This window comes from Python bivittatus, unplaced genomic scaffold (assembly GCF_059951505.1).
Source record: "Python bivittatus isolate LINGU-HERP-01145 unplaced genomic scaffold, Pbiv_v1 ctg000610_np1212, whole genome shotgun sequence".
Lineage (NCBI taxonomy): Eukaryota > Metazoa > Chordata > Lepidosauria > Squamata > Pythonidae > Python > Python bivittatus.
The window spans coordinates 24,253,073-24,270,268 of record NW_028277088.1 but is presented as its reverse complement, the minus strand read 5'-3'; the positions used below and the strand labels follow the sequence as shown (position 1 = coordinate 24,270,268).

Sequence of the window (17,196 nt, the reverse complement as noted above, 5' to 3'; positions counted from 1 at the left end):
ATCAGCTTCAGACCACTGCTGAAGAGCAGAAGTCCCCCAGGATAAGCTGAAATTCCATTTAATTGTGTCATAGTAGTCAAGTAGGGAAAGATTCAGCGATAAAGCATGCACTTTTTAGGTGTGAGGTTTAAAGTTCAATCCATTATATCTCCAGTAATTGTTCAGCTAATAGATAAAAAGTAAAAGTGAAAACCTTTAGAAATACTAGGTTATCAGACTATATACTAAACAGTCTAATGAAACCAATGTCTTAGGGTTCTATGTTGCCTGGATACCTTATGTAATGCATAGATTTCTAATTGAACTTCTTCAGTGAAAAAAACTCCTTTTCATAATAGATTTTTTAAAACTGTAGATGCCTTTGTAAGGAAGTTGGGAGAGAAGCATTCTGCTTGGTTAAACTACTTGTGAACAGAACAGAAATATTTAATAATATCAAAGTTGTGTTCTGTTTAGAGGCTTATACGCAGAAAGGAGATACATAGTTAAGCAAACAATTGTAAAAGAACACAAGCAGCTTATTGCTGAAGTTTTTGTGAGCAACATGAGGCGCCAATAAAGTAGATGAGTTAAAAAATAAGCTGCTTTATGTACAATATTACCATCATTGAAGCTGGAAACAGAAATTTCCATATAATATTTTGTAAGAAGCACTGCAGAATATGCTATGTAAACCTATTTACCCAGTACTGCTTCCATATGGTTATTTGGAGAGCCAGTTTGGTCTAGAGGTTAAGGCTCCAGGCTAGAAACCAGGAGACTGTGAGTTCTAGTCCTACCTTAGGCATGAAAGTTGGCTGGGTGACTTTGGGCCAGTCACTTACTCTCAGCCCAACTCACCTCACAGGGTTGTTGTGGGGAAAATAGGAGGAGGAAGGAGTATTAGATACCAGTAGAGGCAAATATGTGTAGCTCAGGGTTGAACTGTGGAGTCCTTGGGGTTCTCTGAGCTTGGTTCTTTTCTTGCAAATGTTTCATTACCCAACTAGGTAACATCTTCAGTGCTAAAATGGGTTGGGGTTTGCTCTCTATTTATATACTGTGGGCTGCCTTGCCAGTGCTGGTGGGAGTGGGGCTTTTGTTTTGCTCCTGTGGTAGTTCTTGATTAGCATACATTTACTGCTTGATTGTGTGCCTGGTGGTAACCTTTGCTTATCTGGCTGATGATTGCTGGTGAGGCAATCTTCTGGTCTTTTGTCTCTTATCTTATAAGATATCACATCTTATAAAATATGGCTTTTGCCCCAGAAGGAGAAAAGAGTAGCATAATCTTGAGAGGCACAGATGTCTTAGAAGTTCTCTTCTATCCTTTTTAAAAATTATGATTTTGTAAGCAAAGTTGTAGTGTGCTCATAATTCAGCACACATGAGTAATGACAAAAGACCAGAAGATTGCCTCACCAGCAATCATCACCCAGATAAGCAAAGGTTACCACCAGACACACAATCAAGCAGTAAACATATGCTAATCAAGGAACTACCAGAGGAGCAAAACAAAAGCCCCACCCTCACCAGCACTGGCAAGGCAGACCACAGTATATAAATAGAGAGCAACCCCCATCCCATTTTAGCACTGAAGATGTTACCTAGCTGGGTAATGAAACGTTTGCAAGAAAAGAACCAAGCTCAGAGAACTCTAAGGGCTCCATGGAGTATTAGGTATGTTTTCTGCCGCGAGTTATTTATAACAATAAGAAAGGCAGGATAAAAAAAAATTGCCATGTCTTATGAGTACAGGGTAGTTCATACAACAACATCATCCATTTGTAATCATCCTATGTGTTTAATATTCTTCTGTCTTTATCACATCTTATAAAATACGGCTTTTGCCCCAGAAGGAGAAAAGAGTAGCATAATCTTGAGAGGCCCAGATGTCTTAGAAGTTCTCTTCTATCCTTTTTAAAAATTATGATTTTGTAAGCAATGTTGTAGTGTGTTCGTAATTCAGCACACATGAGTAATGGGTGCCATTTTGTAATCTCATTTAAAAATATATTTTAATTCTAAAAAGCTTTTCCAATTATAATTTAGAAATATTAATATTCAACTAAAATAGAACATGAGCCACATTATTCTTAAAGCAGGGAAGGGAGACTTTTGAGTCATATGTGCCCCACCTCATATTTGCAACTCCCGATCTTCAATATGGAACTGCTGAAATTCAGTGGCAAAATAATGAATAAAGATCAAAACAGGGATGTTAATCCTCTGGAAGACATAGCCTATCCTCAGTCCTGATCTACAGAAAGTCTGATGCTTTGACTATTTCATGAAGCCTCACAGGAAGAGTTGCTATGACTATTCCTCTGAACAAGTCATTAATTAATTAAATTGTATTTTTTGAATGTTTGATTCCTGATGTATATGATTACTTTATGATCTTAGTTTTAATTTTGGATTATTATCCTTTGGACAGATACATACCATTTAGACTTGGTTGATTGGAGTGGCCTATAAGACCTGTAAATAAATACATTTTGAGCTATAAAATTCTAAGGATTAAAACTTTTTAATAGTTGTTGCAGCTTTTTTCTCTTGGGAAACTGTCCTTATCCAAGTGTAGTCTAAAAAAAATGAACTGTCTGTGGTAGGCAAAAGTCTTGATCTGATAAATTATTTTATTTGGCAGATGCCTTCACTGGTGATCGAATAAAGCTACTTTTTTTAAGCCAGGAAAAAGAACTTGGGAGGAGTTAAGTGAATGTGAATTAGCATACAGTATATTCTAACTTCTTTATAGGAGCCAGAGTTATGTACAGTCTGTGGAATGCTTCTTCTTCATATGTAATATTGGCTTAGGTAGTTGGATTTGCCAGAGATGTAATTTCAATACCCACAAAACCTGGAATGTTTTTTTTATTGACTTATTCATCCTTCAGAGTTGGAAAAAGACACAACATTGGAATCAGCTGATGCTTGTTATGGCAGGGATGGACGTGGTAGCCTCTGGCACATTTTGCAGGGTCGAGATTGCTCATGTGAGCTGATTTTATCTTCAGACTAAATTAAAAAATGCTTTATTCACCACAGACGAGCAACCTTTTGTTTTTAACAGAAGCAGAGATATTATTTTGCAAAGCATAATATTACAGGCTTCCTCAGTGCCTGCTCATATTGCTTTCTTCAGATTTAAATTTCATTGATACTGGGGCTTGGTTCAGATAGATGAATTTATGGGGGCATTTAATCAAAGGACTAAATACTTTTACAAATTAGTTTCTTCATAGTCTTGACTTTTGCTGCACTATCCACTTCTTTCTGTCTCTGTCTCTCTCTCTCTGCATGTGTATATGTATGTATGTATTTTTTACAGTGTACAGTATCTTAGAATTCAATTTTTTTTACAGGTGATACTTTAACCTCCCCCTGCTTTTTTGTCCCATCCTCTCTGAAGTCAAATAATTAAGAGGAGAAATCGTATTTAAATAATTAGGGCCTCTTTTCTGTTGCTGTTGTAATTATTAAAATACTGCATAACACACAAAGTCCCCCCCTTTTTGCATTCAAGCCTTTTAGTTTCATTCAGTCCCCAGAAGGGCAATAAAAGGAGCACGCATGAGAACAGTGCTGTCATGTATGAGCTGAATCTCATCCTTATCTGTTATTGCATTATCTCATTTATAATTTCACAAGAAAGAAATTGTTTATTGTATTGTTAGCTCAGATCAAGAGAGTTGAGGAAGTTAATAAGGTAATAACAATTTTACTTTTAAATTGTTATCTGTTCATTAAATTTTGGTTGCTAAACTCTGTTCGGGTTTAGAATGTTATTGAAATTTAAGTGATGGGTGACCATAGAATTAATTTTTTTGTAATAGACAAACAAAAGGTTTGCATCATATTGCACAAATTTAAAAAAACAACATAAATAATGTTCAAAAACGTTGCAATAAAAGGTTATCTCTAGTCTGTGCAACCATGCAGTGATACAAAATTGTCATAAATCAATAAATAATGGGTAGAAACAGTGTCATAGATTTAATTTAGGAACCAGATTTTAAGACATGGAAGGTCTGTAAATCATTAAATGTTACTGCTCCTCCTAACAGTCAAAATAGACACATTCTAAAGGCAGATCCAAATGTTAACATATCTGACAAACCTGTGACTTAAATGTTTTTATAACATCAATCAAATAGGCTCTCCTTTGATTCCTTGGCTTCACTTCTGAAGAACTGCTGTAGCTAATAAAGTTGAAAACTATCAAGCCTTCTATTTTTACAGCACTGAACTTGCTTGTAAATAAACTATATTTTTCATACTTAGATATCCTATTAGAAAATTAGAATGAAGAATAGAATGCAATTTTATTTTTTTCAGTAACTAAAATCAATACAATGTTATTAGAAATCTAAACGTTTTGTAAAGTTGGATTTTGTGTATTAATCTTGGCTTGGTTTTACTTTTATTTTTAAAAATTGGCTTTCTTTGGCATATTTATTTGAAAAAATTTGCCTTGTCAAGAAATTCCTAAGTTATGTGCACATTCTGTTTCTGGCTGTTCAAATTCTACTTTTCTTTTCAAATATGTTCCTCAGTATTACTGGTCTGTAGTTTAATTTTAAATAACAGTAATGCCGTGTTTGCGATCATTTTGATTTTGTACTTCTGCACATTCTGTGCAGCAGAAAACCAAGGTGAACAGCTATCATTCAGGTACTTACAGTCAAACATGGGGAGAAGATGGAAACTTGGAAGATGCAACTGAGAAGAATGGGAAGAAGATAATATTGCAGGAGGGATGTTTATTTTAAAATTTGTAATATTTTAATGAACTTGGAATAATCTCTTTTTATATTTCTAAAAAAATCAAGATTGCTCCAAAAAAGAAAGGTCTAAGGTAGATCTCCTCCCCTATGTAAATGTCACAGTTAGTAACTTTGTATCTGTTTCTTGGATGGGATCTCACCAGGAAATCCCAAGGTATTAACTAGAATCAGAAACTGAAAAAGAGCTATGCAAATCTGTCAAAACTGATACTTCAGAACATGCGGGAGTATGTACAAAGCACCTCTTTTTCAGTTGTTAAAGCAGTCATATACGTCCATACACAGACAATCAGGAGCAGCTTCGAGAGCAGCCGTGTGAATGTGAAAAAAGGTGCAGATGCTTTAACAATTGGAAAAGAAGTGTCTCGGGCTCCCATACATTCTGTGGTATTTCTTTCAAAGGATTTGCACAATCTTAGAAGAAGCATTTCTGAAGAAAGCAATGGCAAACCACTTCTGTATTTTTGGCAAAGAAAACTACATGAATGTATCCAAGAAATAACTATTGAGACTTTACAGTTTATTTTGACAGTTGGACAATACTGTAACATCTTGTCCAGAATACTCATCAGTATCAGCTGTATAAATTGAACAAGCAAACAAATAAATAAATAAACCATGTTCCATTTTTAAAAAAAAGCTGTAGAGCTATTGTCTATCCTGCCTGCCTGCCTATCTAACTATCTAAATAATTTCTGTGCCTCCTGACTCCCAATGACCCCATTTTCCAAGAAAATCTTTGAAACTATTAATCTATTGGGAAAAGAACAAGATGATGAGCAATGTACTCATATATATAGACTCAGAGGTAAATCTTATCAGTTTGCACCTAGAGAATTTGGTACAACTACAGCTAAGTGATGGCTTTTTGAAATTAAACCGTTAAATAATATGCATACTTTTATATTAAAATAACTGGTGTCCACCTACTGATAGTCATTAGAAAGCAATAGAGCTAAAATATTTTTCTTCTAATTTAGAATATATTTCATACATTGTACTCACATAAAAATAAATTATATTTCATAAAATTTAAATTTCACTGCCTTAGCAATTTCATCTTTTAGCTCACTGTGTGGCCTCTTAAGGTGCAGGAAATGGGAAGTGAATGACAGAACCCAGTTTCATTAGGATGCAACACTCCATCTCATTTCAGTGCTATGCAATGATTTGAAAATCTCCTTCAGTCTGTAGTTATGTTGAGTTGTGGACCCAAGCAAACAAGCAAGTTTGCTTTGTTGCAGTTATGATGATCGGCACAGCAGCACTGAACCAATACGTTCTATTGTGCCCCTGCATGATTCAATGCTGCTCTTTTAGACAAAGGAGGAATATCCTGGGTTTTTCCCCTTGTTTTTCTATCCTGGGGAGTGCAGAGGAAGGATGAAAAAGAAAGCCAGACACACGTGTTCAAGGTTATACTGCCATCGAGAGGTGTCTAGTGATATTGTGGTTTGTTTGTGGTTTTTTGTTTAGTTTAGTCAGAATTGTCACTGAAGAAGTACAGAAGCAGTTTTCCATTTAAAATATATTAACCCACAACACAGAAATGGGTAAGGCAAGTTATTACCGTCGTGTTGTGTGGTCCTTGAATTCTGAAACCATTCAGTTTTTAGCCTCATTTCACATTAAAAGAATATTTTTGTTGTTCCTTATTAAAACTGTAGAGCAATATTTTAACTTAAGTGCTTTTGTACATGTTGTGCATAGATTATTGCATCTTTGTGTGTATATATGGTATAGTTTGCGGAATCTAGCAGAAATGTTCAAAGTAGACTCTCTTAAAGTGGCATAACAATTCAGGGTTCATGCATACTAGTACAGTGCTCCTGTTTGTTGGAATGTTTCTGTTTATAACATTTTTATCCTACTCTTCCTCAAGAAGTATCGTGTGGCATCTTAAGGCTTAATAATTATTAATATTTATATATTAATAATTATATAATTATATTATATAATATGTAATAACAATCTATGTTACTGATTTGTAACATAGGCTGACAAAACTAACTAGTGAGTTTTTACTTAAACATAGATTTGGACCTAATAATATTCTGATACACAATTTTTTTTATCAAAACTCAAATATACTACTAAGTATTGAAGCTTAGAGACCATCTGTAATTACATGAAAAGTTAAAATTAGAATTACGAAAAAACATTAAAAATAAAATACTGTTTCATGTTTATTTGATGAATAGTTGGACATTGCATAACATTCCAAATTAATTTGGAATTGTTCTGTTTTCCTTCTAACTTGAAACTTTTTCTACTTTTCAAATGTCCCCCTTCATCAAATGGTTGAGAGTGAATGTGTGTGTATACCAAAAATATGTGTTTATGTGTAGGATTTATCTTCAGTTTTAGGAGGACAAAAATTATCCAGTGGTTAGAGTTACTAAAGTTTACATGCCCTTCCTTTGACCTCTTAAAAGTGCGTGTGTGTGTGTGTGTGTGTGTGTGTGTAGCCACTGCTTGAGGCAGAACATTTATTCATATAATTCATTTATTATTTTCATAAAACTCTACAAAGGACCTTTTCACTGTGTCCCCAGATGGACAGATCAGTTGTATGGGAATCTGTGAAAGGACCTTCTCCATCATGGCACCCCAGCTTTGGAATGTCCTTTCCCTTGGAGGACCAGGCTGGAGGGAAGTTATTTTACTACCTATTTCCCCATTTTTGTTCTACCTACTCTTTCTTGCCTTTGCTACACTTAAAAGGTAATTTATTAAATTATTTATTTAGTTTTTATTAAATGTATTAAAGGACATTTTAACATACGTGTGTGTGTCTGTGTGTGTCTGTGTGACAGACAGCCACTTATTCCTGTCCAAAGAACTGGGAACTGAGAATTGTGTGACTGCAAAGTGCACAGTCATCTAGTGAGCATTCCCTTGCTGATTTCTTCATTTTTGCCAGCTTTCTGTGGACTTGCAGAGACTTCACTGTATAGCAGTCTTGAAATTAAGGACTTGCTGGTTGCTACAACCTGCTGTTGTAGATCAAGAATCCCATGTAGGCGAGTGTCTGTTCAGTGGAAGAAGAATGGCACAAATTCATTTCTGTAGTAGAAGAAAGAAAACTCCATCCCAGATTTGCACAGAGGTGAAGCAGTTTGGCACAGGAAAGACCAACTGCCTGATCCATCTGTTCTTCCTGCTTGGTAGAATATCTGTGTTTTGTTTTTAACTAGTTATTTCCATGTTGAGCACAATGGAAGTAGCTTCTTGTCCTGTTGTCAGCATGGAAACCCCAGCTATCAGCCTGTTACAGGATTACTGCAGTTTAAGATATTAAAGATAGAAAGCTGCTATTAAAAAAAGGAAGAATATTGTTAGGAGAAGCATTCTTGTTTTAATTATTTCAATATAAGGATGATACTCACAGTTGCATCTCATTAAAATCAAACAGAAGGAAATGGCTAATCGCATATCAATTGTGGAAAATGTTGGAAAAGGGCGGCCCAGAGTGGACTTATAGTTACATATTTGGCTGAACATCAGAAACTAATGACTTGGCCTCTAATAACCCCAAGTATTACTGTTGATTTCAAAGAGTTTTAAGAATGAAGTATAATCTTTGCCTTGTTAACATAATCCATCTGCATCAGATTCTCTCCATGTGTCTGGGGGAAATTTTTGTGAGACCATGTGTGCTATGGCAACCTTCCCATCCTGGTGTCCTCCAGATGTTTTGGACTTCAAATCCCATAATTCCCAGTCAGTAGGGCCCTTAACTATCCTGATTGAGAATTATGGGAGTCCAACACACCTGAAGGGCCATTGGAGAAAAAAACTGCAGCAGTGATGGTCTATAAAAAAAAAGATGCAACATAATTTTAAACATTTATGCCACAGTAGCCTTTTTTATTAGAATTTCTCTGCCATTGTTGTGTACTATGGTATTGAAGCTTAAGAATATCCCCCGAATGAATTGGGATGAGACCCATTCCCCCTCCCCAACCAGCAGCTTTCTAAATCTGCTCTAGGGGGTTGCAGGCAGGGGCATGCAGAGAAAGGAATAGAAGGAAAGTTGTATTGGCTGCAACCTGTTGTCTATAATCCTTTTTTACTTTTGTCTGATTGCCTTTGCCCAGAGTGGGCCAAGCCAGGTAACAAAGAACCATGTTCTCTTTCCTCTTAATAGACTGAAAATAATATATTAAATAGAATATGCAGGAAAGCAGGATGCTCATTTCTTCCAGTTATTTTGCTGCTCTGTCCGCCAAAATGCCCCAGGTTCCAGAAGGCTAAGGAGGAGGAGGCTGTGGGGAAGGAGGGCAAGGGAATATAAATATGGATCAAGGCTATTTTCATGTTCTGCCAGGACTACCTACATGTATCCCATCTCTTCCAAGGCTTTCCAGTTACCATACATAGGAATAACTTTATTAATAACATGCTAGTTAGCAGTTGTTCATGAGTAGCTACTTTAAGTAAGTGACCACATCATTGCCCAAAGTTTAAATGGAATTGTTAAGGAACTTTTCATTTCTTGGGTTCAATAGCAGTACTGTATTAGTGGGAGAACTGAAATAAAATAGAGCTGTCCTGTGCAGAGAGAAATGGTGTTCCAATCTACTAGGAGCAACTGCAAAATGCCATTTGGGATATACATTTTTATCAGTTCAGTAGCTTTTGAAAAGCAGAGGAAATTAGTTGTTGTAAATACATGTGTTCTATTGCACTTTTTGTATACAGTAGGTGCCAAAATTGGGGAATTGTGTGTATGTGTGTGTGGAGGGGGGAATTCTAGTAACTTGCCTATTTCCTAGAGTGCTAGAGTCTGTTGCCAGTCAGATTTAAGTTGTCTATTTAGGTTTTAAATTATTTATTGTTTGCTTTCTTTGTTCTTATGGTCCTTCAGTCCAGCATGGGGAAGCAGTATCTTGCAATCTATACAATAGTTGTTCCCATGTTTAACTTTCAGTGCAAGATGCTCAGCACTGCTGCCATACAATCTCTGTTGATCTCAGTGTGAGAAACCTCATGGAAGCACCACTGAAATGAACAAGATGTTCTGTTCCAACAGCATTTGAGAACATTTATCTTTCATTGTGCCCAAGTGGTAACATATTCACAGTACTTTTTTTCTTTTTTAGGCTGGAGGATCTCAAGTGATTTTCACAAATCCACTAGAAATTGTTAAAATTCGCTTGCAAGTGGCTGGGGAGATCACAACTGGTCCACGTGTTAGTGCCCTTACTGTCTTGCGGGACCTGGGATTTTTTGGCCTTTATAAGGTAAATTCATTTTGACTGTTACCTCTGAATTGAATGGATTGTGTTTTGGAAAATTTATATTTCTCACTGTAAAGGAATTTCTTGCTGAAGGTGAGAAGAGAATGGAAAAATGAGTCTGCTGTTCATTATTAAAAAACAAACTAAGATTATGTCATCATTACTTGCCAACCCAATGCAAATAAGTGGAGGTTGAAATATGAACTGGTTTTATTCTTCTAGGCTCAAAAATTCTCAGGGATGTTGACTGTAGCCATTAAATAAAGAAATATCTGCTACTAGGAAAAAAGACTATGATAGATTTAGACAGAATATTAAACTGCAGAGACATCACACTGTCAACAAAAGTATGCACTATCAAGGCAATGCTTTTCCCACTTGTAATCTGTGGCTGTGAAAACTGGACCATCAGAAAGGCAAATTCTCCACTAGGTAAATAAGGTAGTCCTGAGCATTATCTTGTTGGCTTGTGAACTACGCACAGTTGTTTGGTACAGTGGTACCTCAGTTCACAAACTTAATTTGTTCCACGACTCTGGTCGCGACCCGAATCAAATTTCCCCATAAGGTTCAATGTAATTACAGTTAATCCATTCTGAACCAATGTATTTTTTTTTTAAAACCACGAAAATATGACACAAAATACAGTACGAAGAGAGAGAATGCTAACCTTGCTCGACGCGACTTCTGGCGTGGAGGACAGGAAGGCGGGTGGGGAGGCGGTTATTGCTTGGAGGGAGAGTCCCCCTCCCTACAGGAAGCCAGGACCACGTGTCACGGGAGGGAAAATGGCCACGGATCCTGTTCGTCACGTGATCCGGCGTTCGCGAACGGAAGCAAAATTTTGCGAACGGTGCTGTTCGTGACCCGAATTGGTCGTGAACAGAAGCGTTCGTGACCCGAGGTACCACTGTAGGTTGAGTATTCTTTAATAGTGCCCTTTTTTAGTACTGGAATATAAATTTATCTTCTCAAGTCCTGTGGCCACTACTGTGTTTCCCAACCTGATTGCAAACTGTGTGCAGTACTTTGACTGTAAGATTTTAAACAGTTCTGCTGGCATTCCATCCTGCTGCTTTGTTGTTAACGGTATTTTCTGAGGCCCATTTAACTTCTCTTCTCAGAATGTCTGGTTCTAGTTCATTCATCAAATATTTGTATATATCATTGATTTGATTTTGCAATCCTTTTGGTGTGGTTATTCTGTGTATTTGTTCCATCTCTTCTTTATATCTTCTTTCTCCAGTAGATCTTTGCCTTTTACCTTGCTCATCTTTGTATAAAAGGTTTTCTTAATTTAAAAGGGTTTTTTAAAAATGTCGTTGCCCTTCCCATTTGATAGTTACCCTGAATCTCTTTGCATTGTTTATTTAGTTATAACTCGTTACCTCTTCTCTATCTGGATCTCAACCCTTAGTTGGCAGATGCTCTTCCTTCTGTGATGTTTTTTGCTTTTGACCTTTCTTAAATTGCTTTCAGAATATCAACTGACAGCCACTTTACCTTTTTTTGGTCTTTGCATTGCAGATTTTTTTTAGTCTGCTTCATCTTTAGTCAGTACCAGAACTTCTATCTTTGCTTGCAAAGTATATAGTCAATTTGATTTTGGTGTTGTCTATTCATGCAGAATTGTCTTTCAGGTTGCTGAGTATTTGCTATTAAGATTTGTTTTGTCTGCTTTGTTTTGTAAATCGAGGCCAAATTTTCCCTTGTTCCAAATGTTACTTGACTTCCAACTTTAGCATTTCAATTCGGTTTCATATAATTAGTGTGACTTTTTAAATTCTGTGTTGACAAAATGTTACACATTACCATAAAACTGTTTCACTTCTGCTTCCTCTGCATCTGTGGTTATAGCACAGGTTGGATCACTGTAATATTGATTGGCTTGCCTGGGACTTGAACTGAGATTATTCTATCAAATTTTCAGTTGTATCTGAACACTGACTTTGACATCCTTTTGTTAATAATGATGGCTGCTTCATTTCTTTTACGATTTTCTTGTCTGCAATTGTTTTGTTAGTTTCCTAGCTGCTTTGTGACAGTTTTACCCTGTGGAAATGGCTGCTGGGATGCCAATTTTTACAAGGGAAAAGTGGGGATATGCTAAACTTCCAGATTCCCGAGGTGATTAAAGCTTTGAAGGTGAATGATAAATGTCTTGGGTCACTACTTGGGGCATGCCAGAGATGGATCTAATGGATCTAATCCATTATATCTTGAATCTGATCCACCCCTGAAGCTGCAGAATGAAAAATTGACTACATTTCTATTATGGGTAATATGAAAAAAACAGAAACAATAATGCTAAGATGAATAGATAAAAGAAAGTGAAATAAGAAAAGTTAGCAAAATGGGAAGGGTCTTAGAGCATCCTTGTCTTTTGGGGAGGTACTAGCTGCTATTTAGACAGTTGAAAGACTTTTCTTTTCTCATTGCATATAACCTGTTGAAAATGTGGTATTAAATGAAATTATAATGATGTAGATTTTATCCAATTAGGGCCTAGGATTGGGTTGCCAGTGTAGTGCAATGTGTAGGCACAAATTGGGAACCCATTCCATTAACTTTCTGGATTTAATTAGTTACAACTAATTAAAGTCTCAAGATTTCAGTACAGGTAGTACCCGGGTTAAGAAAGCCTGATTTACAGACAACCCATAGTTAATCACGGAACCTATTGTAGCAAAATTCAAGTTAAAATACACAATTTGAGTTAAATACACAATATTACTTATACAGCATTATACAATAATACTGTTTGCTTACATACAAATTCAACTTAAGGACAGACCTTGGGAACGGAACTCGTTCTTAAACTGGGGACTACCTGTAGTCTACTTAACTGATAATGATGACAGTGACTATAAGTTTAGTAATATAGACAGCAAGTGTTTATTTGTATGAAGTTTCATAATTTCATTTTATGTATGATTTAGCTGTTAGATTAGATATGCAAATTATTGTTTTTGTCTATAAAAATGTATTTCAGGAAGGTCCATAAAATATTTTGAAGATCACTTTCTTGTTTAATTCCTTTTCTATTTCTAAACAGGTGTAATCTTTTGCATTACTTTTCAGTTACCAATGTTATTTTAATTCAGTTTAATTTTTCACAACAATCTTTAAAACAAAAATGATATTACTGCTTGAAATTGACTTGAATTTTTCTAAGATTTTTGTCTTTTTAGAGCTAGGTTTGGAATCAGAGCAACTAATGGGATGTGAGTTAGGAAGATATTCCAAAATATAGTAGAGTGGTATTTTTATAATACTCACTAATGATAATGAGGTATTTACACAAGGTATGCAAGAATAACATCAGTCTTTCTATTCAGAGTATACTTAAAAATATATATAAAACTGCCAAAGTCTGAAAGTTCAGAACTGTTCATTTTCCAATTTCAGTTTACAAAAGCAATGTTTGCTTGAGTTATTTAGTCATTCCTTTTAAACCTGCTTGGCACTGACAGCATGAGCAAATCACCGATTCTTGGTTTGTCAGTCCCAGTTCTTAAACCTTTAACTGGAGCATTTAAAGCAAGATAAGATGAGGTGGAGAAAGGAGTGTAAAGGAGATTGCTCCGCAGCTGAATTGGAAGGGTTAAGTTGCTTGTAAAACCCAAGAAGAATGCTAACTGATCAAGAAATGACATGCTGCCTATTGTTTATTGCTATAGGATCAAAATAACAATTATACATGCCAAATAAATTGTAAACCTGTAAGGTAGGGAAAGAGGGGATGGCGGTAAGTACAGGTGCCAGAAGCATTAAATAACCCTCTCAGACAAGGTGCACCTCTGTTGCCTTGAATCCTGCGAGGTCCCACCAGTCTGGCATTTTTCCCCCTCCACCAGACAATGTGCATTCACTGCAGGAGACTAGGTTAAGCCTTCGTCTCCCAGACCTTCTGGCTCCTTGTGCATAGCCCTGACACAGAGGTGCCTTTGTGAATGTAATTACCCTCCTGTTGTAGTAGAAGTAGTTTATTTAAATCCTTATTTATTTATTTATTTATTTGCAGGTAAGGCTGAAATAAACAGAAATTAGCAAGCTAAAGAAGCTGTCCCAGCTCTGACGTCTGAGCTGATTGTCCAAACTTCTGACAGTCCAGGGTGGTTTTTTCCCCCCCTGCTGGTTTATGCATCAGGATACAATCCAAAATAAAGGCTTCTGAGGAGTTCTAAGAGAAACATGAGGGAAAGTGAGGAGCTGGTGATCAGGCAGGAATAGGCAGGTCTTGAGGCAAATGTGTTAAGCCCTGCAGATCTGTACCAAGTTACTAAACTACCCTCAGGTAGACGATCCTGACTTTTTATCAAGAACTATTAAAAGTTAAAAGAACTTGTTGGTAGATTGTATCCAAATGATGTGTGAATTAATGAAGGCTGCCATCTGAAAAGGGCTTAGTTTGGGAGCAAATTTTACCAAAATTTGAAATGAACTCCTGCTTCATATGCTGCATTTGTTAAGCATTTTTTGAAAATTATTTTTGGCATTTCAGTGTACTTGGTCTGTTCTTCTGTAGAGTTCAGCCCTCTATTTAGCCTCCTAAATCTGGATCCAACCTAGCATACATTTGCGTGTATGTTTTAACCACCAACTTCTCTGAATCTCTAGGAAGAGGACAGAACATAATTGTAATAAAGATATGACAAACTTAACATGATTAAAATGACTATTTTTCATATTTACAGTAATTTTCTTTCAAAGATGGAAATAATATAATTTATATAGAACCCCTGGTTACATGCTTTCAGACATGAGAAAGAAAATATCTATCAGTTCTAGATGGCTTATGTGTAAACAAAGCAAGATCAAACTGATCCACTATATTAACCACAAACTTTGGCTCCATGCCAATCTCTCTACCATCTAAAGTTTCCTCTCACCCTTCTCTTTAAACTCTGGGAAAGCATATTTACTTCATTTAACTTCAGATTAATCAACTGCAACCAACTAATGCCAATTAAGGAAGTCTATGGGAGAACAAACTGAAATGCCAAAAATCAAATAATTATTTAAAAATAAAAAATGGACATCTTCCCCCTTGGAATGCAATAAAGATGCAACAAAAGATTGAGGAGCAATTCTCTCCCCTTACCTCACCCCACCAATCATGGGGAATAGAGGGAGGGTGTCACTTTATTCAGCCATATTGCACACAGCTACACAAGCAAACACACAGGCTTTGTGAATTTCTGTAAGGAAGACATGCCAGAAATATAGAATGATTCTCCAGAATAGCTGCAGTGGTAAAACTGAGTAGAGCTAAGAGAATGCTACTGATCAATCTTCATCAAAGATTGTGAAAGTTCTTCAGAATTGTGGCAGGGTATAAAAGTGGTTAATAAATAAATATATCTTAATCAATGCAGCAAAAAGTAACAGAAGGGTATTTGAGGTTATCTTTAAAATCCCAATGAGCACCTCGTTCCCTATTAGAAGCAAGAGATTTCTTATGTTGATAATGACAGCCCAGATAATTAAAACAAAAACCTAAGGATAATGTGGAGTTCAACTCTCTTTTTCATTTTAAAATGAAAGTATACTGTACTTGTTCATCTTAAACTTTATTTCCTAGAGAATGAAATGATGGCCAAGGTTGCTAGCAAAATAAGTATAATTGAAAAGAAGTTTTGTCTCTAAGTCTTACCATTCTGTTCCCTGTTGGAGCTGCTTAATCTCTTGTAAATGATTTCAGGATTGTGTTTTTTGTTGAAAAGATAAAGCTAAAAGATAAAGAAACTAATACAAAGTTCCATGTTAAATTCTTAGAATCCATCCTATGCTAAAAGTGAACTTATTTTCTCAGTGTGAATTCTTTCTACTAAAACTAGCAGCACCCACAAAAAAGAGGGAGAAGTATCAGCAGACTTACGGAAGCTCCAGGGTCTACATGCAGTTACTCACACCCTGATCACCTCACGATTGGATTATTTCAGTGCACTCAACATGGGGCTGCCCTTGAAGACCATTGGAAGCTACAGCTGGTACACAATGTGGCAGCGTTAGCAGTAAAGGGCGCTTGTTGGTATGCCCATGTATTACTGCTGCTACGTGAGCTGCATTGGCTGCCAGTCAGCTTCTGGGTGCAATTCAAGATGCTGGTCCATACTTATAAAGCCCTTCATGGCATAGGACCTGGATACCTGGGGGACCGCCTATCTCCAATCATCTCTGCCTGCCCAATACATTTTGACACAGGACCTGGAGAGCACCTAATCTGTCGAAATTATTAAATGTCATCTTATGGGACCAAGGAAATGTGCCTTCTTTCTCGTGCCACCCGCCCTCTGGAACAGCATGCCCCATAGATATGGATAGCACCCTTCTCCTGGGATTCTGAAAAGCCCTTAAGACCTGGCTTTGATCCCAGGTTTGGGTTTAATGTGTCACGGGGCCCCTATTGTGATTCTCTATTATTATGAAGGTAGTTTTAGTCCAGGCTGTCTGGCTGTATATTTTTAACTGTTGTTCTATTTTATTTATTTTATTTGGATCTTTAAAGCCACCCTGAGTCTATCAGAGTGGACATCTATAGTATAGCATAGCAGAACAGAGCAAAGCTGAGCAAAAAGCAAAGCAAAGCATCATCATCATCATCATCATCTAATTCCCATAATCTTTTGGAATAAAATTGCTTTATATGGGTTCTCCAGAACAGTGAGTATTTTAAGTGTCATGGAACATTGTCTGACTAGAACATTGGTGCAAATCCTAGAAAAGAAGAACCTTGAACGGCTGGAATCCTGAATGGAACTACTTCACGCTACAGCATTTTGCTTCAGATCTCTCTTGTTTTGCCTGGAACAGATAGGCTGTCAGTGAAGAAACTTGAAATCATCTTGGTTTCATTCTTTCTCCCCCATACCTAGCAGGAGAAGATACCTGGAGACTTCCAACATCTGCTTCCTCTGCTTTCAAATAAAACCTTATCCCTGTAACATCTTCAACAGCAGTAGGTTTAAGAAGTAGGATTGAGGATTAGTGAATATATAGCCTAGAGACTATAAAAATCATTAAGCCCCTTTTGGTCACCTCTTTAGGGTTGCCATAATTTGGGGCACAACTCTGTTTCTTCCTCCTCTCCTGTTGCTATGTCTGTAAACACAATTATACCATTTCCAGATCCAAGCTGGAAAAGATAGGGTGGAACTAATTGATTTCTCCTTGGGTAAGGC

The 17,196-nt window shown here is 36.6% G+C and overlaps 1 protein-coding gene across 3 annotated transcripts in view; it reads left to right on the top strand.

Moving 5' to 3' along the window:
* SLC25A13 (solute carrier family 25 member 13) overlaps positions 1-17,196 on the top strand; it is a 121,932-nt gene that overhangs the window by 93,563 nt on the left and 11,173 nt on the right. For all 3 annotated transcript variants that reach the window (XM_007428590.4, XM_088150605.1, XM_088150606.1), the window contains one exon: positions 9,875-10,015. In XM_007428590.4, the coding sequence (XP_007428652.1) occupies positions 9,875-10,015 (141 nt within the window). The remainder of the gene's footprint in view (positions 1-9,874; positions 10,016-17,196) is intronic.